General features: G+C 48.4%; 1 protein-coding gene across 1 annotated transcript in view; it reads left to right on the top strand.

Annotated features, from left to right (window-relative positions):
* The window catches only part of LOC149344252 (putative 4-coumarate--CoA ligase 3), an 80,116-nt gene that overhangs the window by 5,475 nt on the left and 49,122 nt on the right, over positions 1-25,519 (top strand). The window contains exon 3 of the mRNA XM_089547189.1: positions 8,675-8,833. Within this exon, the coding sequence (XP_089403315.1) occupies positions 8,675-8,833 (159 nt within the window). The remainder of the gene's footprint in view (positions 1-8,674; positions 8,834-25,519) is intronic.

Genomic DNA, 25,519 nt, shown 5'->3' with positions numbered 1-25,519 from the left:
AAAAAGCTTAAACGTTAGCGAACTTTGTGAACGAAATGCAGACAGAAACAAACCCACTGCCTGTGCCTAATATCGGGTGCGGAACGAAGCACAGCGCCTGGGTTACCGAACTATGATCTGTGCATAATTTTAAGAGATCAAGTATTTGGACGGCCTTGGCAGAGATCTTTTGTTTCAGCAGTACACTATGTGAGGACTTCACAAATTTGGCCACAACTTCGTTTCGCTGCCCGACATGATCTTCAATATAAGGAGGGTGTAGGGACTGTCACCTGAAAAAAATAAACATGTCGTTAGTGCAAAAATACTAATTTAATTTTCACAGCATGGCATGAATGGAAGCGGCGACATGAACTTTTACCCAACTGCAAAGTGAAGAACAATGCAGCCATGTCAAAGTAAGATGAAAAAATACACGGCATGCACAGGACGGTAAACTCTGCCATGCATTGTAATAAATTATTCGACTGAAATCGCATTGAATGCACTGCAAAAAAAAAATCCACACTATGCATAACCATGCCAGAGATACAACAAACGCAGCGACTTGAGCAGTGCCCCGACTCGATTGAGATTGGAATTCTCAACGCAGGTGCGGCGATTCTGCCTGTCAGTAAGTGGTAATAGCGTTCCATTAGCGCACCAACCTATTAGATCGTGTAATTGCACATTTTCTGGTATTTGTGCACCAGTGAGCACTGACGGGAGCGGAGAAGGCGAGAATGCGAATTGCTTTCAGTCAACTGGCTTGTATCGCTCGTAGTACTAACAGCCCTACGCAAGCGGCAGGAGGGGCCGAATTTCAATTTCTTCGCGCGTATCTCAGCAAACAAACATTCTAATCATCAGAAGTGGATTCATTTCGGTCATGTACCCGCTGTTTCCAAAATGTTTAGTTTGTAAACGGGGTACTCTGTCGCAAGCTCAGCATCTAAACTGTCACACTCGCCATGTCCAAGCAGGCAGCGAAAACGTTCAAGAAAAACTACGCTCCACGAAAAACTAGATATTCATTGCTCTCCGCGATCTTATGTTTCAACACATTTTGCTTTCGTTTTTCTAATATGCAACACCATGCCGCATTTGCCCTACGGCCAACCGGCGACAAAAAAGCACGCGTGAACTGCGAGCATGGCACTCACCGATGCTGATCGTTCGCTGCGTCGAGGAATGGTCGCTTGCTCCCAGTTGGTTATTGCAGGAGCTAATGGCATAGCACACACGAGGATGGACACGAGGCGAACCCCCACCCAAAAGTTCTGGGCTCTGCAGGAATAAAACGGGCGAATGACACTTTCAGAGATCGCACGCTGCTTCGTCTGCAGCCCATCGGCTGCAAATTATCAGCCCACGATGGCGTCGGCGGTAGGCGGCGCTCGAGCAAAACAAACATGGCGGCTCCCAGGTATCGAAACTAAAATCATGCATAGCGTACTAAAAATAAGTTGTTGACGTCGTAAGGACCAGGGCATTTTGTTCGTGTCTGAATTCAGTTAGAGGATTAGGATTTCTTGCCTGCCTGCACAGATGTCGCCGAAAATAGGTCTTTCGCAGAGTTACTGTTCAGCCGATGTTCCTCCTTCGCTTCATCAAAGGGTCGCCATAGCGCTTCGACCGTCGCAGCCTGTTGACACGTCGAGTCAACTGCAGCAATTTCCTTGTAATCCATGGTGGATTGACATTTGTCTTTTTTATTCTTATTTGTACATGACGCTCTATGCATTCCTGGACTGTGTTTTCAAAGATTATAACTAAAACATTCTAATCACTGCAAACGCTACATTGTTAAAATTTTTCGTATGCATCACATGGCGGATCGGTAATAGAGAAATCGTATCGACATGAATAATATGCGGATTCTGAGCATGGCCGCGAACACAGTGTATGCGCACAGGACATGGTCACTGTGTGCAGAGCCGGTGAATATACTGTCTAATTTGAGTTGTTCGACGAGAAGCCTTAAGCTGTCCAAGGGCGACGAAGGATTTGTGTAGAGGTGAACTACTATACTAAATGAGGTGAGAAGCTAAAGGGAAGTAAAGATATTTTAAATTGCTTGAAGGTCTAATTACAGAGAGATGCACGTATCCGCACCTTATGCCACGAGAAATAAGGTGAAGTTTGGAGGATGGTAGAGACTGGTAACTCCCCGTTGTATGTGTGATGCTTCCATACGAGGGGGTACCCAAAAGAAACCGGACTAAATTTTTTGGTCGGCAAAGCTTCTGTGGTACCGCGTTTTGCCACTAGGAGCGCATAGAACGAACATTCCAGAGTCACAAAGCCGAGTGCCGCCGTTTAAGGAGGTCAGACTAGTTTAGGCAGAGTTTTAGAGTGACGACTGTTTTGTGTGAATGTCGTTTTTGCAATGGCTGATTTTCGTGAACAGCGTGCGCCGGTGAAATTCTGGTTTTTGCTCGGAAAAAGTTGAATGGAAACTCTTGAAATATTAAGAAAGACGTACAAGGACGATGCTATGGGGACAACTAAAGTGTTCCTGAATCGAATCCTGAATCAAAGCAACAATCATGCCAATGGAAAACTTCAAATTCACCTCGCCTCAAGAAAGCTCGTCAGGTGAAACCAAACGTCAAAACAATGCGGATTTGTTTTTTGGACGTGAGAGGAGTCGTCCATTGAGAATTTGTTCTGCAGGGTCAGACAGTTAGCCAGGCTTTCTACTTGAATGTTTTGAAAAGATTGGGCAACAGTGAGCGGTGGAAGCGGCCAGATTTGTGGCGGTCGGGTGACTGGTTTTTCCATCATGGCAATGCCCCTGCTCACAAAGCCCTTTTTCTACGACAATTTTGGACCAAAAATGGCATGGCCCCTATTCCTCAACCCTCATACTCTCCCGGCCTTGCCCCGTGCTACTTTCTTTGTTTCCTAGAATGAAAAAATAGGTGAATGGAAAGCGTTTCGCTGATGTTGCTGAGGTGAAGAAAAAAACGACGGAGGCACTGTCAAGCATTACAAAAGATGAATTTAAACAATGTTTTGAAAAATGAAGTGAAAGATTCGACAAGCGTATCATTGCAAGTGGGGAATGCTTTGAAGAGGATTGAAGGTCTGTGTTTAAAATGTGAACAAATAAGTTCAAACAAAAATAAGTCCGGTTTCTTTTGGGTACCCCTCGTATACATTATACATCCTTGAGAAATAGACTCGACTGATACGAGCGGGGAAACAGTGCAGCGATTGCCAGTAGGCTGACAGTACGAGCACGAAGGAATTCTCTATACACGATGAAGCTGAGATAGCTTGTGAATGCGGTCTACCTCAGGCTCGTCGATCCGTTCACCGAGTGTATTAAGTGCAATTTGGTCCTGAAGCATAGATAGGGGTGTAAGACGGGGCAGATAAGTTATGGCAAGCGGATCCTCATAGCTACGAGCGAGTCTCACTGTCTGCGAGTGAAGTAATGAAATTACGCCTGTTGTAATATCCGTAGTTGGAAGATACAGCGCACAAGTTTGCGGTCATTCTAGCACGGCGTGCCTCGAGGACGCATAGGTAAGCGGCAAATGAGAGAGGGCGCTGCGTGAGCTGATTTACGGGTGGCTGTCATCCACGGGGCATTGTGAATCGCCGAGCGTATCCGCTTGTGCACCTGGGCTAAGCCGCTGGGCTTGTTACACCGGCTGTCATATTAAAAAAATGCCGGCAGCGTGTCAAGAACCGGCGCGTAGTGATCACGTCTATACTGTATATATAATCTCCAGCTATTTAGAGTAATGGCGTCTGTAATTAGAATCTGTCATTCGATCAAAGCCGCGGCTCGCTAATGCTTTGTTCTTCGCTTGCAATGAGGACAGAATGTCACGTCTGACGTTTGACGTTTGTTGATTACATTGGACAGTAGACAAGTACTGTCATAGAGCTGATGCAGAAGAAGATAGCAAAGATTGCCTGACTGATCCCCTAGTCCGAACACTAACTGGCAGCTAAATCAGGGAAGCGACTCTCTTGTAGCAGGGGCACAGCACGGATCTGCCTTGCGAACCCGCTGCCGCTACCTACCAAATAGAAAAAAAAACAATTAAACGATGACGATGTGTACGTGTCACTGTTAAAAGTGTGCACTATGTCCTCTGCTGTAGTCTCCATCAAACGGCCTGCTCTTTGACAACCATTTGCTTGCTCAGCGGAATCCAAAGGAACCTCAGTTCTCCCAGAGATGATGGCGCAGGTAACTCTGTTGCTTCTTAAGTATGCAGAATTCCTTTTACTCTTTCAACTAAATAATTTTAGTAATGAATTTCACTTCCATAAAATGTAAATGTTGCGATGCAAAAGCCTACTAGTGGCGGTGCAGGAATTATAGTCTGCCTACTCTTCCTTCTTACCTTAAAATATTTCAAATATCAGTTCTGCATTTTTAATTAAATATTTTTACCTTGTAAGTTTTGCTCGGAAAAAAAACATACTTTATTAGATTTCGCTAGACCGTAGGGGCAGAATGACAATTGCACACCGCTATGTTATTTTACTCCAAACAAGTTTTCGAGTTTGACTACTCCACCTCTTGTACGACCGCATATACGATCTCCTTGTAGAATGTTTCCGGTGAATCAACGATGTACCTTTATCTGTGTTGTATTTCAGCAACAACGGTGACTCTCGCCAATCCGTATGTAAACCAAACTTTGCTAAGCCATGGAAATCATGCCTTACCGCAGGCAAGCAGTATACCAGTAGCTTGGTAGAGCTTGCCTTTTTCTTCCCATGTCTATGGCTAGTGCTATTTGGTGAGGTACAGGCTGAGGGTACTCTAGAAAAATTCGGTCGCGTTTGAAGCCTCGGCTTAGAGTAAAAAGGTCAAGATCATAATCAACGCGAAATATAATTTCTGTCGCAGAACGGTCGCATCAGATGTCTGATCGCCTTGAAATTTTTCTGTATGAAATTGTGAGGTTTTAACGCAGCCGTTCACTTCCAAACGTTTATCACAAAGTCATTTTTCGACTTAGCACCCAAACTTTACATCGCGAAAAGAAGAAACAGAAGTTCCATTTAAAAAATATTATGTCGATTTGGGTAGTGAGGCTAAATGAGAATACAGTACGCCGGGACGTCGGTTTTCACTTCGGGTCCGGCGTTCGTATCCACTGTCCACGCATTGAGGTTGTTCGGTTAGCGATAATGGACTCAGCCTAGATTATTAGCACTTTACAACTCGTTCATACATTCGCGTCTCTCATACTGTACCATCTGTGGGGGTAACACTTACAGTACTCAGTTCATATCCTTATGAGTAGTTCATGATCAAGCAGTCCGAATAATAATGTTCAGCCCTTTGGATTCAAACGCTCACTCATTACTGCCTTATTTGAAAATTCTCCACGTATTTGAGCTTGCTCAACATATCCTTGGTATCTGCATTTACAAACTAATTATTAGACACATCTTATTACCTTCCATTGCACAACCAGAGCTTACAAGCGCTAACGCTACAAGATTTGCGATTAACAGAAGTTAATTCTCCCTAATGTACGCACCAATTATGGCAAAGAAAGTTAATTTTTCATCATTTTCTTCCTGCAATAGCTTACCAGTGGAATTGAAAAATACATATCCACTATGTAAATACAAAAACGAACTAAAAACACATAATTCTTCATAATAATGATCAGGCTCGTTTCACAAATAATGCAATATTAAATTGACTGCACAGGAGCTAATAGCATATTTATGAACTAAGCATTATATGTTGCAAGCGCAAATTAAGCGATCACGTTTGCCTCTCCAGTTGCTTCTTGTTTTCTATAGTATAACTTCTTTAGCTATGTACGACTAGCGTATGCCTATGTTTGTTTGTACCCCCATTTTCTTTTTTAACTGCACTGCTGTCTACAGCGAGGCCTGCACAAGTGCTCATTGAGTTTTTATTGCAGTTTCACTGATTACTGTTGCTTTACTAAGTGATATAGGTGGCCCCAGTACATTCACTGACTACTGACCTCCTTCTGTATATTGCCACGTATCATTGTAGTGTTTGTTCGTTCACGCTCAAGGCTGTAGGAAAGGGTTGTTATCACTTTTGTTCGTGACGCCAAAAAGCGACCAGACTAATCTCGATTGATCGCAGCCATGAAAGGCTGCATCTAGGTTTTTCTAGATTGCTGTAGATGATCTTGTCCTGTTATCTGGAAGTTTCCTTGCCGCCTTTAAATTGAGCGATGCCGCGAGCGGCGGACATTCGTAGTTCGACGACCGAGGAGCACGTTTGTTGCTTACGCCGCCGCCGAGTGATTCAGTTATTTTGAGGGCGCAAGTCAGCCCAAATAAAGAGCTTCGTTTCCAAGACTGGTTGGTGTCTTCCTGACCGCTGGACTGCCGTCACTACAACGTGACATCTGGTGGAGGTGCGGGGTAGCCTTCCAGGTACCGGACAACCCCTGCAAGTCGTGACGCCCGCCCTTTGAGTTATTCGCCGGAAGACCTGACTACAGTCTACCACGCAGCCTCGGGAGCCTCCAGCCATGACTTACGCCGCAGCAGTGCGCCGTCCTATACCTCGACGACGGGACCCAAGCCCCTATCGCCCTTAGCCAGCTGCGCTGGAGCGCCGCCCTCTCGCCCCAACTCGCCCGTCCTACGAGCGTCGTACACGGCCGAGGAAATGCGTCTAGTGGATAACACCCGACCAGCGCCGCCCACAATGCTTCCACTGCGGAGAAGCCGGTCACATTCTCCGGTACTGCCCATACAGGAGAATGGGCATCCGAGGGTTCCCTTACGACGCCCCACGACCCCGACCCGGCCAGCGACCAGCCGAAATCGAGGATTTTTTGCGTCGGGAAGGATACTCATCGCCGTCGCCGAGCCGCCTATCGCATTCTCCGTCGCCATCGTCACCGCGCTAAGTATCTCCTAGCCGAGGCTACGCAGTGCGTGGACGCTTCCCCAGCCCCCGAAGGTTAAACTGAATAAAGCAGCCTCTGGAGGTGAGGTTGCTTCTGAGCGCAAGAACTAAGATCCTCCATCGGCGAAAACAGAAGACCATGCCCCCTACGACGACGACGAACCCTACGACGACGACGAACCCTACGACAACGACGACCCCTACGACAACGACGACCCCTACGAAGACGACGACCCCTGCGACGACGACGACCCCTGCGACGACGACGACCCCTGCGACGACGACGACCCCTGCGACGACGACGACCCCTGCGACGACGACGACCCCTACGACGACGATCCCTACGACGACGACGATCCCTACGTCGACGACGAATACTACGAAGACAAATACGACGACAACACCGACGACAACACCGACGACGACGACGACGACACGACCAGACTTGAAGCTTTTACCGCTGCCCTTACACCTTATTAGGAACGCTAAAGGACTCTAAGTTCTCGAAGCATTCTCCGTGTTTAATTTCGTTATAAAGCATCGAGACGATGCTTCTTTGGAAGGGGGGTAATGCCACGTATCATTGTAGTGCTTGTTCGTTCACGCTCAAGGCTGTAGGAAAGGGTTGTTATCACTTTTGTTCGTGACGCCAAAAAGCGACCAGACTAATCTCGATTGATCGCAGCCATGAAAGGCTGCATCTAGGTTTTTCTAGATTACTGTAGATGATCTTGTCCTGTTATCTGGAAGTTTCCTTGCCGCCTTTAAATTGAGCGATGCCGCGAGCGGCGGACATTCGTAGTTCGACGACCGAGGAGCACGTTTGTTGCTTACGCCGCCGCCGAGTGATTCAGTTCTTTTGAGGGCGCAAGTCAGCCCAAATAAAGAGCTTCGTTTCCAAGACTGGTTGGTGTCTTCCTGACCGCTGGACTGCCGTCACTACAACGTGACAATATATATGTCCACCTTAAATTTTCTTCCTTATTAAAAAAAACTGATTCTGATTCTCAATGGTCATGTATTCGAAGTTGGTCGTTCGTTGGCAAAGTTATGAACTGACGCGGCGCGCACTGTATATGAAGGGCATTCAGCGACGTGGATCAGCCTATGCCTTAGTTACAGCTTCAATTGAGCGCACCCCAAATCAAAGCACCTAAACACCTGCGCTCAAATTTCGCATTAGGAGGTAGTGTAAGGGTCAGATAATTTTTTTTCCAAGCAGGAGCACCACCTACGTTCCTACGTGAAGAAAGTTACTGCTCTCTATATAAAATCGGCCACACTATCGCCTGTCTCCAAGCAAGGCCTGCTGAAAAGTGGCGTGCCAGTGCTGACTACACCGGGGTACAACACGAGAACGAAGTGACAGGAGTTACTTACAGGAGAGCCTGCAGCCATTGGTGTTTGCAGAGCGTCATAACCTCGGGGTTGTCCCATTCACGGAGCCACTTGCAAGCGGCCTTGCTGGGGGATGCAGTATCATGGTAGCGGATTAACCATAACACACTGACAAACGGTCGATGTAACTGGCTGGAGAACCTCCTTTCAGGGGTGATTTTCACTTCATTCTTGACTTTCATCCGACTACAGTCTATACTTGAGTGATGTAGACTACTTTTGCTCCTGGTAGAACATACACAGGGTCGGAGTGCACTTACTCCAATACTATCACTTCTATAGCGTTTTCTGCTTCTATCCAAATGACGTTTTCACGGAGCGTTACAAATTACTTGTGCTCTTTCCAACACGGTGGAAGCCTTATCGAACAGAACAGAAAATAGTATTCGTAAATTTAACCTTTTGCTTTAGGAAACGACAGAGGAAACTGCTTTCGGAGACTTTGCTGAGGATGTCGTCATCGAGGACCGCGTCGTCAAGTCCACCGTTCGAGACCTGGAAATACCCAATGTCGACTTTGCCACCTTTCTTAAAGATACGTGGCGGAAAGAACCGGATACAACGGCCGTCGTAAGTCGAAAAAGAGCACACTTTACTTGTTCTTTCCTTGAGATGAAACATTATAGGATGGTAAATCTGCCATTTTCTTCTTTGCCTACGCAGCCAAACAGCTGTTTATGCCGAAACCGGGCGCATTGTAACCTAAGCGTTTTGCCAACAGTGGAAACTTTCGCGCAAAGGCAATGTTCCAAGCTGTGTCAGAATACCTGATATGTCCTCTTGGGGTTACCCACTGTCGCGTCGAGCTTTTCTCTCCATCGAGCTGCATAGAAGTGTGAAAGCCTGCGTTTAATGTGCGTCGTTTCTCTGCAAGCTGCTGCTGCGGTCAAGAATTTCCTGAAACGCTTAAGGCGTCCCGCTACAGAAGATCGCCCAAACGCTCCTCATCTCTTGGAAAGTGTGCAGTGTGGTGGCAGTTTTCGTCAGGTAAAGTTGCTGAAGCAAGAGAAAGAGCAGAACTGTAAAGCCACATTGCACTAATCGTCGAGGACGTCTTGAGCCAGATACAATAAGGCGAGCTGGTTCATAAGCTGGTTCTAAGCTAACCAGGCCCACAACAAGGATTCAGATACAAGGAGAGTGAACTGATTTTCAGCGCTACCCGAGAAAAAGCGGCTTATTTACGCGCAAAATTTTCACAACGGCCGTGACGCAGTCTGCGGTGGAGTCCCCCGATAACTTTTTACCAACTGTGGACCAGTTGCATGGTCTCGGAGGCAAACGAAGAAATGTGACGGTGCATTTAATTCTACGCTTGACTACCTCAGTGATGCATTCGTGTTGAGCACTGTTTTTTTACTATAAAGAAAGAACGGTTTACATTCGTTCATGAGTGCGTTTTGTGTTGTCGCCTAGGAGAGCAAGTGACAGACAGCATGATGGTTGGTCTTGGCGCGCTTTGCGGCTAGTCTGACTTGCAGCTTGCGAAGGCGTTCGCGTTCTCGTTGAGCTTCTGCATTATTGGTAGACGCTGTCAGTCAGTGCTTCCGAAGGCGTCCTTTTTCTCTTGTATGTGCTCAAAGGCTTCCCTGTTGTTTCCGAAGGCGTTGTTGCTCTCATAGCTCCTCTGTTGTAAAAATTGTCTCTTGGCGCTTCCTTCGGCAATCGTGTTCCTTCAGCAGTCGGTAGAGCCACTTGTGGAAGGCTACGCCAATATCGACACAGTTGAGTCAGGTGTCAGACAGTCACCAGTTAGCGCGTGAAATGTTCAGAGACGAGTCAAAATGACTGCTCCATCTCGAGCGTCTTGTAATAGAGACTTTCGGAGAAGTGGAGAATGGAGAATTAGCGAGAAGAAATGGGCTTGTGCGAAGGCAAAATAACTAGGGTTGTGCGGATATTCAGAAATCTCAAATACCGAATCGGATATCCTCATATTCGATTATTCGAACGAATAAAATAGTGCACGTTTAAATTATTCGAAACTAATCGAATTGCCATCTACTTTATGACTACTTTACTTTTCGAATAAATGGCACAAATTTCAATTAATGGCTGCCATATTGTTCATCGATGAGTATTCCAAAAACAGGTAGAGTACAAGCCGCGTTTCCATGCTGCCATGATCTGTATGCGCGGGATGGAGGGGTTGAGCGCCCCGGTGTGATCAATTATCGTGGCGATTTTCGTAATCCCTATACATGGCCTCAGATATTGGACTACGTGGCAACTAAGGCCCAAACAAGTTCAGCAAACACGGCCTTTATGCCTGACCTCGGAGGCCATGGCTCTTACGGGCCCGCCTTCTGCATTGAAATGTGGCGCTAGTTTATTATATTTCGTTTTCAACGTCAAAATGTACTTTTTCCTGTGAGAATAACGAGATAATGATAAAGTTCATAGACCCATTTCGTGTTGCGCCCTCCAAATCAGTGTTGCGTCTTTGAACAGACAAAACTACAACTGCGAAAGCTACGTTTCGCTGTTCCTCAGGACTGCTCGTTCAATATTCCCACAAGCAGTGAACATTCTACGAAATACTCGATTCGTATTCTTTTCGGCGCTCTCACTATTCTATTCGTAGTCGATTTGGTTTCCAGCCAAACTATTCGTATTTTATTTGGTAGCAAAGCTACCCTATTGGTATTGGATTCGGTTTGAAAAAAGTACTACTCGCACACCTCTAAAAATAACTGATGGCCTTTAAGTCGCGGAGGGAATTCTAAAAGAAGGCAAGCGTAGCAGAGGGCGTCAGAAAGTCCGGTGCAGGGGGCGGCTCAGTTCAGGAAGTTTTGTAAGGGTGAGGTGGCGGCTGTTGCCACAGGACAAGGTAACTTGTAGCGATAAGAGAGAAGCCGTTGTCCTGCAGTGCGCGTAGTTGAACGCATAATAATGATGACAGAAATAATTCAAACCTTGCATGAGTACCGTACGTGTCCTGCATCTGTCTTCATCTCCGAACAGTTTTGAGAGTGAGCTGTATCATCTAATTGAATTTTGCACAATATTTGTGGGTTGGAAAGAGTGTTAATCTGAAATTTTCCCAGCATGTGTGCTTGTTATGCATTGAGGGACGGTTGCAGTTGAGGGAAATCTGTGTGTTTTCCCATGATATTCGTGTAGTGTTCGGCGGTTTGCTCTTATGTTATGGCATTTTTTGGTCACGTCAGAATTGGCCACAAGATTGAGGGCGCTCGGAGTTGATTTCGCTTGCCATTTGATAAACCTACTCATTTCCCTCGACTCCATCATGACCAGCTGTTCGACCCACGGCCTGGTATGTTATATTAGTTGCAACCGCTGCGGTGGCTGAGTTGTTATGGCGCTTGGCTGCTGACCAGAAAAACGTAGGTTTGATCCCGGTCGCGGCGCTCGCTTTTCGATTGAGGCGAAATGCTAAGGGCTCGTGGGCTGTGCGATGTCAGTGCACATTAAAGAACAACAGGTGGCCGAAATTCCCGGAGCCCTCCACCACTGCGTACCTCATATCTTGAGTCGTTTCGGGATGTTAAGCCCCATGAACCAAACCTAAACCATAAAATAATTGTGGTTACAGGGTTTAATTAGAATATCGCCTAAGTGGATTTCCAGTAGTCAGCGCTGCATACTTCTTATAGCTTTAATGGCGGCTATGGAGGTTTCATGTGTAGCATATTTTATCGCGCGTGTTCCGAGTGCGGTTAAATTATACAATTGGAGAATTAGAGTCCAGCCGTGTGGGTGATCGGTGTTGTCTGGTGATGTTGACATACTGCGGGTGCGTATCACCCCGGTGAAAGCGTGTGGCGCCCGCGTACGTATATTTCACATTATCAGTTGATGCAGTGATGCGTTGCTTGCCCTTTCCGTCGTCCTCATATAGGCGTCGCGTCATATTTTTGCCATATTTGGGAATATGATAGTGTGCGGTAGCTGAGGGAACTTAGTCAATACGATTGGTGTCAGCCCAATTGGTGTTGCCCTTACTCTTTCGTGGACGTGGCATCCCTGCTCCATTCGAGACGTGCGCACTCCTTCTATGCCGCTCTGCCGTTGTGTTATTTCGCCAGCAACGTGGAAGTGGGCATTCTGTTCAAGTCGTTTGTTTGAGGTTTACATGGATAGGCGGATGGCAGCATTATGAAGGGTGTTCAGTCTGGTTTAAAGTTTTTGGATTGGTGTTTGTGCCAGCTTTAGATACGGGATGTTAGAAACGTTGAGTGGTGTCAGCGTTGCCTTCTTTTTATCGCTCGATTCGATGCATAAAGAGGAAAGTTCAACCTACCTGTTGGCGGCTGCAGTGCGACGTTGTATAAGTGGTCTAATGTAGTGTCTACGCTTTCGTGGAGGGTTGTTTCAACGTCCCCCAGAATTCCTGGATCTACCATTGAAGAGTCGTCGGCGTAAATGGTGTTACTAAGGCTGGCGACTGTGGATAGCTGCCTGCCTGGATATTGTTACCACGCATAGATTAAGGACGATGACAGATATTGCAACGCATAATACGAATGACGACGATGTGAACAAAGGGTCCCGTCCCGGAAGCGCGCTTCCTCTCTGCCCTATGTTCTATCGGCGGCCTCTGCGCTGTGACCTGGAACGAGGACAAACGAGCACAAATAACTCGAACGGTATTCATAATTAGAGCCAGCCTGAATTCAGGATTGGTTATGCCAAACTGTACATTCATGATAAGTACATTCAAGACTTATGAAAAGTTTCAGCCGCGCGCTATAAAAACACAAAGAGAGAGAGAGAACAACTTTTATTTAGAAAGCCTGCAGAGTCGGTTAGGCTGCCTCCAAGCAGGGAGGACAAGCTTTTACCGCGACGCGGCCACTACGTCAATCTCGTGCGTTGTGCTCCTTGAGGTCTTGTTACGTCCCTCGCTACTTCCGCGGGTTCGAGAGGGCCGCCGCCCCCTTCCTGGGGGTGCCGCCCCCCTCTCCTCGGTTTCGCTCGGTCGCTGCCTCTCGAGAGCTGCCGAGACCTGCTGGACGGCCTTGAGTTGTGTCTTATGATCACAGCTCCTCGTTGCAGCCTCTAGCTGCGGCGGGATCGTCGTCTTCTCGCTGGCTTCGCGCGGATTTACGCTACAGTCCCAAAGGATGTGAGCCGCGGTGGCTCTCTCCTTCGCGCACAGTCTGCATATGTCACTCGCGTACACACTTGGACACACGTGCTTAGCTAGCACCGGGGTGAGCAGGGACCCCGTCTGTAACTGTCTATATAACACTGCCTCCTTCCGGGTAAGCCCCGGGTGAGGTGGCGGCATAGTCTGTCTGTTCAGTCTGTACCATTTCACTATTTCGTTGAAGGTGGTCATCTTGTCCTTGGCACTGCGTCGCGACCAGGACTCCGAGTCGGCCGTACTTTCAGCCGCGCGGTTCGTTAGTCCTCGCGCGGCCGAGTTGGCCGTCTCGTTGTGGTTCACGTTTCCGCGTACCGACACATCACTGCCCATGTGGGCCGGAAACCACTTGATCACCACAGGACAGGACACAAAAAGGAAAAAAAAAATAGCGGCAACGCTTCGTGGTAACTCCTTCTGAGTGGCTGAAAATAATGAGCAGGTGTAAATGTTTTTTCGGTCTTTGTCTCGCATACGATACTAGAACTACCTCACCTTAAAGGGAATCGCGGAAGCCCTGTGAACCGCGCCATCCTACTCGGCAACCAAGCCTTTTTAGCAGCTTATCACAGTGAAGCTTTTAGCTACTTTCTGCGTCCGCTTGAGCGAGAAGCTTACGTCACTAGTCGCATCCTGCACTCGGTGCCGTACCACATGTTTGGTTCCTTTGGCACGCGCATGCCTACACTGCGGCAAGCGTGGGTCATATCAGCTATTAACGCGAGCTCACGCTCTCGATGCCCTTTAGTCACAGCTGCCGCGCGGCTGAACGGATTTGCATTACTGCACGCTGCTGGAAATATGAAGCCTGGTAGAATTCGCGCAAGATGGGCCCTGTTTTCATTTTACGAAGGTCGGCTTTTTAACCTTATCTTCACATCTGACGCAGCAGCTGAGAGCTTCGCGAGCTATCTCAAGGTGCACGAGTTGTTACGGACAGATATTTTTGTTTGCTGAATGATCGCATTCTCATTGCAATTTTTTAGTTTAGAAAATGTGCGTTTAGATCCGATTTGTGCTCAGCGTATGTAACTTGAACGCGATGCGAGCATTTCTGCGATGGTGAGGTTGCAGACGACAGGCTTTGGAGCACGTTTTCGGAGAACCACTTCGGCTGACATAACCACTGTGGGAATGCTTTTGGCACTCGCAGTCAGGAGAACGTCGTTGCTGAGGGGAATAGCCTTTCGCCACTCTCAAAAACGAGTTCCGCCTTGAAGAGCACCGAAGAATGATACCTGTTCCTTGCAGCACATGTATCCGGTTTCGCAGCAAGGTACAAAGCACTTCTTGCCCCTATAACACATGGTCATGCATTTTTTCGTAGTATCTAAATGCACAAAAAATTCAAGACAATGGACCAAAAGTTGTAGCCGAAGGGAACACGAGACGGCCCTGCCCACCGCCTTACACTAGTAAACCGAGCTACCGGACACCCATTGAGGCATTGCTATCGGCACCACGGTGTCAAAAAACGGCTCTTAAATTGGCAACAGAAAGCAACAAACCCCTGTTTGGTCCTGCGGTTCCCGCTCCGAGGCATCGAGGTGGTGAGCGCCGCTGCTTTACAGACGATGCGTCTAGTCGCGGCCGGGAATGGAAGTATTTGGACACTGAATGGTATGAAAGCTTCTACGTGCTCAACATTAGGCAGCTAAATAAAGAAAATAGGAATATATTCAGGTTGGATGTATCAATGCTCGCTGAGGTCGCAAAATTGTCGTGCCTTTGCCGCTGTCACATAGCAACGCCAGCAGAATCCGCGGAGAGGCTAGTTTCTTGAACACGTGCTGCCCCTAGCGGCGGCGCTGACTTCCGGTCACACTAAGTGGCCACTCTTTCATCACTGCGCGGCGGCGCCGTCACAGCCCCTCTCTTTCTTCCACCGTGTAGCGAAGGCTGATAAAGGTCGTCCACATACCGCTGGCGGTATTTTTAATTTCAGCTGCTGCTAACCTGCACCGCTTGCCGCTAGGAATCCCTGAGACCGCGTTTACGGCAGTGTACGTCACCTTTCAGCTGTTCCGTCATGAGACAGTCTCGAGTTTGAATCAGAGCGGTGTGAAAAAAATTTTTCAACTTCGAATCCAAACCTAGCAATAAATAAAACTTTCGCCGTCGTAAAAGCTACAACACAGCTTTTAAATGCCGAAATATCGGATTTTGGTAGGAAATATTTTATAGACTTGTCAGTGTTCACTTCAAAGCGCGCAAGCACGCGCGCGTGCACATGGGCCTGTACGCGCGCGCGCGCGCACACACACACACACACACGCCAACACGCACGCAAGCGCGCACGCGCACACACGCACGCACGCGCGCACGCACGCGCGCGCACACGCACACGCACACACACACACGCACGCACGCGCACACGCGCACGCACACGCGCACGCACGCGCGCACGCACGCGCACACGCACGCGCACATACACACGCACGCACGCGCGCGCACACACACACGCACAAGCACGCACACACGCACACACATACGCGCGCGCTCGCGCGCGAACGCACACGCACGCACAAAATGGTAGGGTTTTATCCAGGGTGCCGAACCGGTATTTTTTCGGGTTCGGTTCGGGTTCAGGTTCACGCCTTTCGGGTTCAGTTCCGGGTTCGGCTCCAGAGGGCCATTCCGTTCCGGTTCGAACCGGTTCGGACCGTCTGGAACCGGTTCAAACGGGTTCAGGACAAAAAAAGATTTAGATCGCAGATGAGTTTCAGTGATATGCGTTTTCTTTTTTCTTGCATATCGCTATACAAAATAAAAAATGCAAAGATTTGTTTACGAGAACATAAAACTGGGCTAGTTGGTAACGGTTGCTTAAGCAGCGCAGTAAACAGGACAAACGGAAGTCTGGAGACGACACAGACGCTGACTAACAACTGGTTATTACATTCTCGGAAAAGTATATCAAGACGCAGGACACAGTGAACAATCGAAAAAACAGAAGAGCAAAGATTAAAACTAAAAAACCATACTACGCATGCACATCGTAGTCTAGTCATGACATCTTTTTCAATGAAATTCGAAGGCTATATTTCATAGTAGACGGCACTCCCCTATCTCTTAGACCTCACACAATGCCAAGAAAGCCTGGCTCCTTATCTGCGAAATTGATGTATGGTGAAGCAACACGCTCATCTGCATCCTTCCCGATCATACAGGCCTCCACCATCTCCCTACAAATTCGATCAGGGTGATTAAACAGGAGACTTGTCTTTCTGAGTCGGGAAGAGGATGAGTGTGTTGCTTCACCATCTATCAGTTTGGTAGATAAGGAGTCAGGCTTTCTTGGCATTGTGTGAGGTCCAGGAGATAGGTGAGTGCCATCTACTATCGAAGATACTCTTCGAATTTCGTTGAAAAAGACGTCACGACTCGACTGTGATATGCATGCGCAGTATGGTTTTTAAGTTCTAACCTTTGTTCTGTTTTTCTGGGGTTGTTTCCTGTGTCCTGCGGCTTTTCCCAGAATAAAATAACCAGTTGTTACTCAGCGCTCGTGTCGTCTTCTGTCTTCCTTTTGTCGTGTTTGCTGCGTTACTTGAGCATGAAAAAATTGTTTAACGCGAGATGTTCTCACTTTACCCATTTTATTTATTGTCCGCAGCAAAAAGGCTAATTTACGCTAAGAGCCGCAAAATGAAATGAACTCGAAATTAATGAAAATCGGCTATGTATATACGCTATAATCCACCTTATGAGGTGTAGGATGAAAAGCCGATACATTTTTCCTCTACAAGACCCTCCTGATTGAGCATATTGGGAGACCCCGTAGCGCGAGTAATAGGTCTCCCTTGAAGGTTTAGTCAGTTGGGACTTTCTCGTACGCAGTGTACTTACGGTGCCCCAAAATTGCCGTCGTACGCGCCCTCTAAGTTCCCGCGCACTACTGAGAAACGAAATTGTCATGTATCGGCCCGTATACATACAGACAGATACCTTTCCGTCACACCGAAACCGACTTGCCAGTCCCCCCTCCTTTACTACATGGTAAGAAAATGTTCGAGAATCTCTCCACCGCCCAACCCGCACCCAACGAGAGCCTCGTGGGAGCACTGGCTTTCCCTAACATCCAGAACTTACTAAGCATATTTTATTTAAATCACCTATTAGATATCGCCTTTGTGACTCACGTTATATATCCTGAGCCCCTATAGCTCAGTCTTCAAAAACTCAGCTAATCGTGGCTTCTCGCCATAGTAAAGAAATTTGTGTGTGATAAAATGTTTGGGACTTTTCCTGAAGCGCTATCAAATGCAACCTTTGCATCCGCAGAATTTTTTGCGCCCCTGATAGAGTGATAAGGAGGGTAACTGAGTAATACTTGTTGGGGGGCTAGTTGGTGCATGTTTCCAGAAAATGGTTGTAGCGCCAAAACAAACAACACACAGAAAGCTAGACGGGACAGGCCTGTCCCGTCTAGCTTTCTGTGTGTTGTTTGTTTTGGCGCTACAACCATTTTCTGATAAGGAGGGGTTAATCTGGCATACACCATTTGTCCACCAACTTGTTTCAGGCATTTATTTCCAAAGCCACAAACAACCCCTTTCTGGCAGCTATGCTTATTAGGTGAGTAAGGGCTTGCCTGTCCTTTCTGGACATGCTCGCGAGTGCTGATTCATTCGGTTTTCTCACTCTTGGCTTTTACTTACCTGTACGGCCTCTCCACAACGCAGATGACAAATGTTGCGATCGGTCATTACTTCCTCTACCCATACATCTACAGCCTTACCTAAATTTTCTTGATACTAGTGTATTAAAGCGAAGTCAGCGGATTTTACAGTGGAGCCCACTTTAATGGCCACAGATATAACGAACGCTCGCTTATTTTGAGCGGGTGTGGTGAAAGGGTAAAAATATGCGTACGGGCAACGGAAATTCATTGCAGATACAGCGAAACACTCTGGCCACACCACTCGGTTATAGCGAACGAGGTGGCGTGGTGAACTACCCCGAGGTTGTGGAGGTCGCCCTTCCGCTAAGCACGCACATGAAATAGCGACTCTCAACCTTCATTACACCGTCCCGGAAAGAACATGTCAACCCAGAAATGTAATTAAAAGGCGGCACTGCTGTGCGCACCGCTAACCGGAAAGTCCGGCTTCCGGTAACACTGTAAATGCTAATGTAAACGCGGTAACCATGTGCTATAATTCTCCATTCAAAATAGTAAGTAGCCGCCGGCCAAACCCGCGTCGATGGCCAACGAGGGCGATCATTGCCTACGCGTTCGCCGGCTCGGCAAAGCATCCTGAGTAGAAGAATCGCGGTGCGCGTGAGACAGGGGCATCGTCAAAAGGGAAGCTACTGAACAATCTCGCGGATCAACTAAAAACAGCGATTAGATAATTTTGAAATTTTTGCTGGCCATGCCAGCCACGTGGTATGCACAGCCTGCCCAGTCGTCTCAATCTTTGACACCGCTGCCATGTGCAGGCATTGTCATATAGCGGACAGTGCAACTGATGCATTCTGCGCCCCAAGCGCTGCGCTACTTCGTCGCTGGATCAGCCCAGTAACGACATAAGAAGCTCGAAAACACGAAATCTGGATTGCAGATTTCTGGCAACGCTTTGTTGATCTGTAGCCGACCGGATGTTTCCTTGGATAACTGCGTGCCTGCGGACCACAAATTCGCGGAAGCGCCTGCTCTGACGGAGACGTTGAACACCAAGTGCGAGATCTTCCTACTGCCAGGAACCTCATCTACGTGGCCGACCTGCCACCAATGTCTATGCAGACTTCATCCATGATTAGTTATACCCCGTCCCTAAATTTGATAGTTGACAGCAAGGTCTCGACGAGGATTAAATGACCGCCCTAGATAGACTGGAAAGAGCCGCGGCAGGCTCTGCTTTGCACAAGTAGGCACACATAACGCAGCTTTGTAAGAAATAATTGCCACTTATAGCGGCCTTAGTATTTTGCCTGTCGTAAGAAGAATCCATTTGCTACGAATATCAGATATAACGAATGGAATCTGCGGGACCGTCAGGTTCGCTATAAGTGGGCTCGACTTAGTTTTAATCGGTCACAAAAACCTTTTTCACCCTTCAGACACGGACCTTACATGTTAGGACGTACCTTCGTGCCCAAAAGAATACAGCATCATAACAAAAAATATAATTTTATTGCTGAAATTTTTTCTCGTTGTTCGCACAGGTAGAAATTCACTCACCACGGCACAAACGCCCCTTTGGCGCGAAGGTATGGTTTGGTTTGGTTTATGGGGTTTAACGTCCCAAAGCGACTCAGGCTATGAGAGACGCCGTAGTGGAGGGCTCCGGAAATTTCGAGCACCTGGGGTTTTGTAACGTGCACTGACATCGCACAGTACACGGGCCTCTAGAATTTCTCCTCCAAAGAAATTCAACCGCCGCGGCCGGGGTTCGATCCCGGCAGCGAAAAGTAGATATAAGTCGCCAGACAGAGAATTCAAGATCGAGCAGTGCGCGAACAGCGGATGGAGCCGCGCGCCGGTGACTGGCAGCAATTTTTTTTTTAGAAGCAGAACGATTTCAGCGAATCGGCATAACGAAATCACTTCGTCGAAGTTACATTGCATCGCAGTAGCATCTTTTTGGGCGTAATCACTATCGCGCATGCCAGCGAGCAAATGTATTTCCGCATTGCCCTTTTGTGTAATAGGTATTTAATTTTTTCCTTATTAGTACATCTCCACCGTTGCCAACAACCCGCCTTTCGTTGCTTATTTCCGTCGCGCGCAAACAAGAATATGCGGATACTAAAAAAAAAGAAGCTGCACCAATTTATAAATCCTTCTTTTGGTAATACTAGTAGTAATATTTCAGGTTTAAAGGGCCACTGACCAGGGTCCGGACGTTTTTGAAAAACAAGCCCACTGCATAGATGAGGCATCGAAATAACCTCTGCAAAATACAAGAGCCATGCGCGCCCGAAAATCTGCAAAAATTCAAATCAAAGCCCGTTCGTTCTTTCCTACAACAAAAACGTCCCCGCCCCACTACTCTGAACCCCGTTGACGTCATGGGGGTTACTTTCGCTAAAGGCACTCCATTGGTGCATCGTTCTGACTGACGGGAGGAGGTTGGGCGTAGCCTTGGCATCGCGTCGTCTGCACAACGCTTTCCGCAGCGCCTTCTATTTTGCACATGCCTACAAGCCCGTATGAAGGAACAACAACAAAAAAAAACTGCGGAGGGAGCATAATGCGACAGCCTTGAATCCTAGCCATAAAAAGTAAAAAATAGTAGAACTGAGTCACGTCACGAGACGCTCTGCGTGCATGCTCCCTTCTCAGTTTTTTTTTTCTTGTATGCAAGCCCCCCAAAACAAGGTTTTAATTACTAGTGCAGCAGAGCCTTTCCCTCGTTCGCCCACTTGATCGCTCCGCACACACACCGCTTATCCTTCGTGCAACTTGCGTATGCCTCGACTCCAATGAATGACATGGGCTTTGGAGCGGAGAAAAGACACAAACACACAGAACACAAACACACATGGAGAAAAGCAAACGGGCGGTTGCCGGGTCCGCGCTTCGCCGTGTGTTTCGAACACAACCGACTTCCGCCTATTAAGATCGACGTCAACAAGTCTCGCCGGGTGGCCGCCAGCACGCCTGCTTCTACTGTGTATGGCTGCGAGCAGAGTGTGATTACCTTCGGGCCTGCCGCCAAGGACCGCACGCACTGAGAGGACCCAGGTGACAGCTGGCTTCAGTTACGGAGTTTGCACGGTTGGAGTGCAGGACCAAAACCAGACCCCCTTCACAAAGTGCCTGCACGTGTAGAACGCCGCCGCCGCCTCGGGGAAACGAACGTTATCTTCCCCATTTGCCGTGACCGTGCCAGGGAACAAAGGGCCTCGTCTCCGGCTGCTCTTTGTTGTGCCAAGCACCGCGACAAGCTGGCGGGCATCATCTCCGACCCAAGCACGAGGAACCACTTTCTGGCCTTTTCGTGACCTCTTTGTTCCGGCCTCGAGCGGCGGGTGTCTTTGATTATCAGCAGATGTCGGTGACCCGCAGAAACCTTCGACTGGCCGGAGGCCATCACCTACCGCAGTCAACGCTACCTCGACGACAACCTTCTTTCCCTCAGACTCCACATGTGACGGGGGCGTGGCCCTAAGTGCAGTGGTGTGTTTGTGCGCACAAGTTTGTGTTGTTTGTGATCTGGGCCCCTCCCACCCCGGCGTGGGCGTCCTCAACCTAGGGAATTTAGGGAAGGCGAACAGTATAAATGTCGAGAACGAATGCGACAGAGCAGCTCACATCAAGCCCCATTTTGAGCTCACTTCAAGCCTCCCCTAGAGCCTCACTAGAGCTCTCACTTCAGCCTCCCATAGAGCCTCATTTGGAACCTCACCTCTAACCATGATGTAAAAAGATGTAAATAAACCCACTAGTAATCTTCCTCCCTTCACCTTAACTCTTTCGCTCAACGGCACTCCTGTCCTGGTGGTGGTGGGAACGGGTGTCGAAGCTTGACCACGGTTCCGTCAAGCGAGCAGCAGCAGCAGCAGCGAACTAGCAACGACGCCGAACCGACCCATCTTCGCCAACAACTGGTGGCAGCGTCAACAACTGATTGGCAGCGGTGTGATGAACCGGGTGACATGGTGCTGCATCTGCGGGTGAGTGTTTGGCTTTTGCTTTGGATCCTCCAGGCTTCAAATTCTGGGTTAATAATTTGAACTGGTGGTTGATCGGGTGTTTGTGTGTCTGTAGCACAGGGGTAGTTGCTCAGAATCACCATGAGCGAGCAAAGCCAATATTTAAAAGCAGCGACCGTGGACCTGACGAGGTTGTCGGGGACAGAACTGTTGTTCTTGTGCGACGAGTTAGGTGTGCATGTGGAGGAAAGAGTGAAAGATGCGGATATTATCCATGCAATCAAATGTTTTGAAACGGAAGAAGAAGATGATTTTGAAATTGCTTGGGATAATACGCACAGGTGGGCAAAAGAACAGGAGCGTAAAAGAGCTGAGGAAGCGGAAAGAGAGGAACGAGAGGCACAGCACCAGGAGCGTATGGAGAAGCTAGCAGCGGAGCTAGAAGAGCTTAAACTCGAGGCTGAGAAAAGGCGGCTCGCAATGCTCAGTGGTCTTAATGGGAACGAAGTAGCAATGAGTGGCGCTATCTCCGTCCAGATATGGCCTTCAATGTTCCAGTCCATCGCCGAGTTAGAGAGACATGACGCCATAATACAGGATTGCGAAATGGCGCAAAACCGGCATGGATGGCACACGACAGAGCACGGCCAAAATAGAGAGGCTACAGAGACCGTCTCCGAGTTAGCTAAGTGCAACTCCGCGAGAGCTCGTTCAGAAAACGAGTGGAGAGGGCACGGATGGCGTCGGACAAAGCCGAGCCAAGAGAGACTTCCTAAGCTAGCTAAACAGACCGTCGCCCAGTCAGATAGTCGCAAACCTGTGAATAAGGGCCGAGAAACGGAGTCTAACCGGCACGGACGGTTTAGAAAAGAGAGAGCTCCGAATGGAGGCTGTGTAGTGAGAGTAGGAACCGTCGCCGAGTTAGTTAAGCGCGAGGACGCTAGTAAGGGGCCTGTACAGGCGACTAACCGGCACGGGTGTGAAAGGGATAACTTCCCCAAAAGTAGACGTTTCGAAAAGGAAACAAAGGGAAGCCCTTTAGGGATTGTGAATCGTGGCAACTCCGATTTGAGACGTCACTGCGGTGCCAGTGAACAAACCAGTGTTGTGGCTATCTCGGCGAAGCTGGCGTATAAAGTGTGTGAAGCTGCTGTTGAGTTAAAACGCAGTATTGAAAGCCAGGCTGAGACAGAGGAAGAGAGCCCGATTCGAGAAGAGCAGTGCGTTTCAGAGGAAAGCACTGAGAGCGATAAGCCAGCTGCAGAGGACTACCTTCAGGGGAGCGAACTGCTCATTTCCGGGGCAGCTGAAGGTCCGTCTGTCAGCTCTGTAGAGATGACCATCTGTTGCGAAGGCAAAGAGGTCAATTTGCCGCCTAAGGAAGGATCAGGCAAGTCATGTCAAGGGCTGGAGAAAACAGTCTTGGTTCAGGCGGTGCACGCGGAAAGTTCAGAGCGAAAAAGGAAAAGGGCAAGGACCAAAAGGAAACGGTTGAAATGTCAGGCCCTAAATTCGCGTGCGCGTACAGGTGCTAGTGTTAGCACAGATGAAAATGCGGCAGAAGGGAAAGAGAAGATTTCCCGCATTAGAGCTCGTAAGTTTGCGGCTAAAGTTATTGGTCAGGCGACACGGGGGGATTGTTCTAAACCTGACCGCAGTAACCGAAAGGGAAGACCGCATCTTCATAGCAGAAAAGGAGCGAGGTTTTGCAAAGGGCATCGGCCTGCGAGAAAGCTCAGACCACTCCGACCTGACAAGAAGGCGGAAAGGGAAAAGGCAAAGCGGCCCGAGAGACCGGGAAGCGCTGGGTTGCGCGACCGTCAGCGCATGCGAGCACAGGGATTGAGAAACAGAGACCCAGCACGCAGGCATGTTCAACGCGCGCAGTTGAAAAAAAGGATGCGTCCTTCACTTTCGGCACTGGATTCTCGGAAGCGCGCAGAGCGAAAGGGTAGCCGAGCTTCGTGCTGGGGGCGACAACAAAGAACAGCTTCCCGCGCTGGTCGCTGTGCGTCGCCAAGAGCCAGTTCTCGACTTTGCAGGCGCTACCAAGGCTTTCTGAGCGTGTCGAGGGGGCGCGGAGACGACAGAGGAAGTCGTAGATGGCTTTTTTCAGGAGCCTTTTGTAACGAAATGACAGCAGTGTCATCAGTCAAAGCGCGACCCCAGAGGGCGCGTCTGAAGGGCTAATCACTTCGACACGGCGGAGGTGAGTCAGCTTTCACCCCCCGCGGAGCCATTCCAAGTAGCTGGTTTTTTGTTCCTTTTTTTGTGGGCTAAATCGAGAAGGGAAAGGCTACTTTCTTTTGAGCTAAAGATTTAGAGTGATTGGACGTTACTGTGTTTTCTCTAAAATTGAGAAAGATTAAAGTCTGAATTAGAAATTAGTGGCAGTTTGCCGTGCTACCGAGAAATAAGGGCACCTGTAGGAGTGTAGCGAAGATTCCTGAGTAGACCATGTGCTGTTTGGATAGTTGGAACCGTTCAGTGCATTTAAGTTTTGCTGTGTTTGAAGGTTGGCACAGGTTTCTTTTGTATCGATAGTAGACTCAGACTTGGTTGAGATACCAAGGTCTTGTTGCTACATTAACGGCAGTGTAGCTAATGCCTTGCAAAGGCCAAGAAAGTGCGCATGGCTGTGCATATCTGCGTACTCTTGTTTACTGGCGAGTGGTTAATCAGCCGATTGCGGTATTCGGAGATTAACGGAATGAAGTGAAGGTGAAAATTTTGTGGAGAACAGCTGTAGCAGCTTGTGTATAGGTTATGGTGCCTGACACAATGGGTATAAGAGAAGTATTGCGCCAATACTGGAAGGAGTACCGATTTTGGTGAGCAGTCGCATTTTTGTGAGTTTAACTGGAGCAGTTGATTCTCAGTCTCGTGCGATCAAGGTTCTTTGAGAAAAGCCAGTGGATTAAACTGAGCGTGGGCCAAATTTTAAGGAGACTTTCGATATTCGGGTGGTATTGGGATCAGAGCTTGATGGATAAGGAATGGAGTTTCTATTCTAAATTTGTAGGCTTTGACACACCACCGCTTATCGTAAAACGTGGCAGTCTGTCTATGGCAACCTCAGATGTGACCCGGACGCTCGCTTTGACCCTAAATTCGGGCAAAATTGAGGGGTCAGTATTCTGGAGCAGGGTTTTGTTTGGCACTAAAAGGAAGCCTGGTGGGTCTTGAGTGAATTCCGAACGCTTGCGCGTGGAGCGGTGCTTTGTTGTTTGGAACGTCTCATCTGTGCTTTTCTTTGTTGGTGGTTTGGTGTTTTGGGTTTGCCTTGGTAGATGATGTTGCAAGCCAAGATATCAACGTGGACGCGAGCCCATCTCTTCCTGCCCAGCGGTGGGGAACGCTGGCCATCCGAGATATTCCGGGCCACGGAGGAGCTATTAAGATCGACGTCAACAAGTCTCGCCGGGTGGCCGCCAGCACGCCTGCTTCTACTGTGTATGGCTGCGAGCAGAGTGTGATTACCTTCAGGCCTGCCGCCAAGGACCGCACGCACTGAGAGGACCCAGGTGACAGCTGGCTTCAGT

The sequence above is a fragment of the Amblyomma mixtum genome, chromosome 5, assembly GCF_055824585.1.
Source record: "Amblyomma mixtum isolate Tamu chromosome 5, ASM5582458v1, whole genome shotgun sequence".
NCBI lineage: Eukaryota > Metazoa > Arthropoda > Arachnida > Ixodida > Ixodidae > Amblyomma > Amblyomma mixtum.
This window is presented reverse-complemented; position numbering and strand designations above follow the sequence as displayed.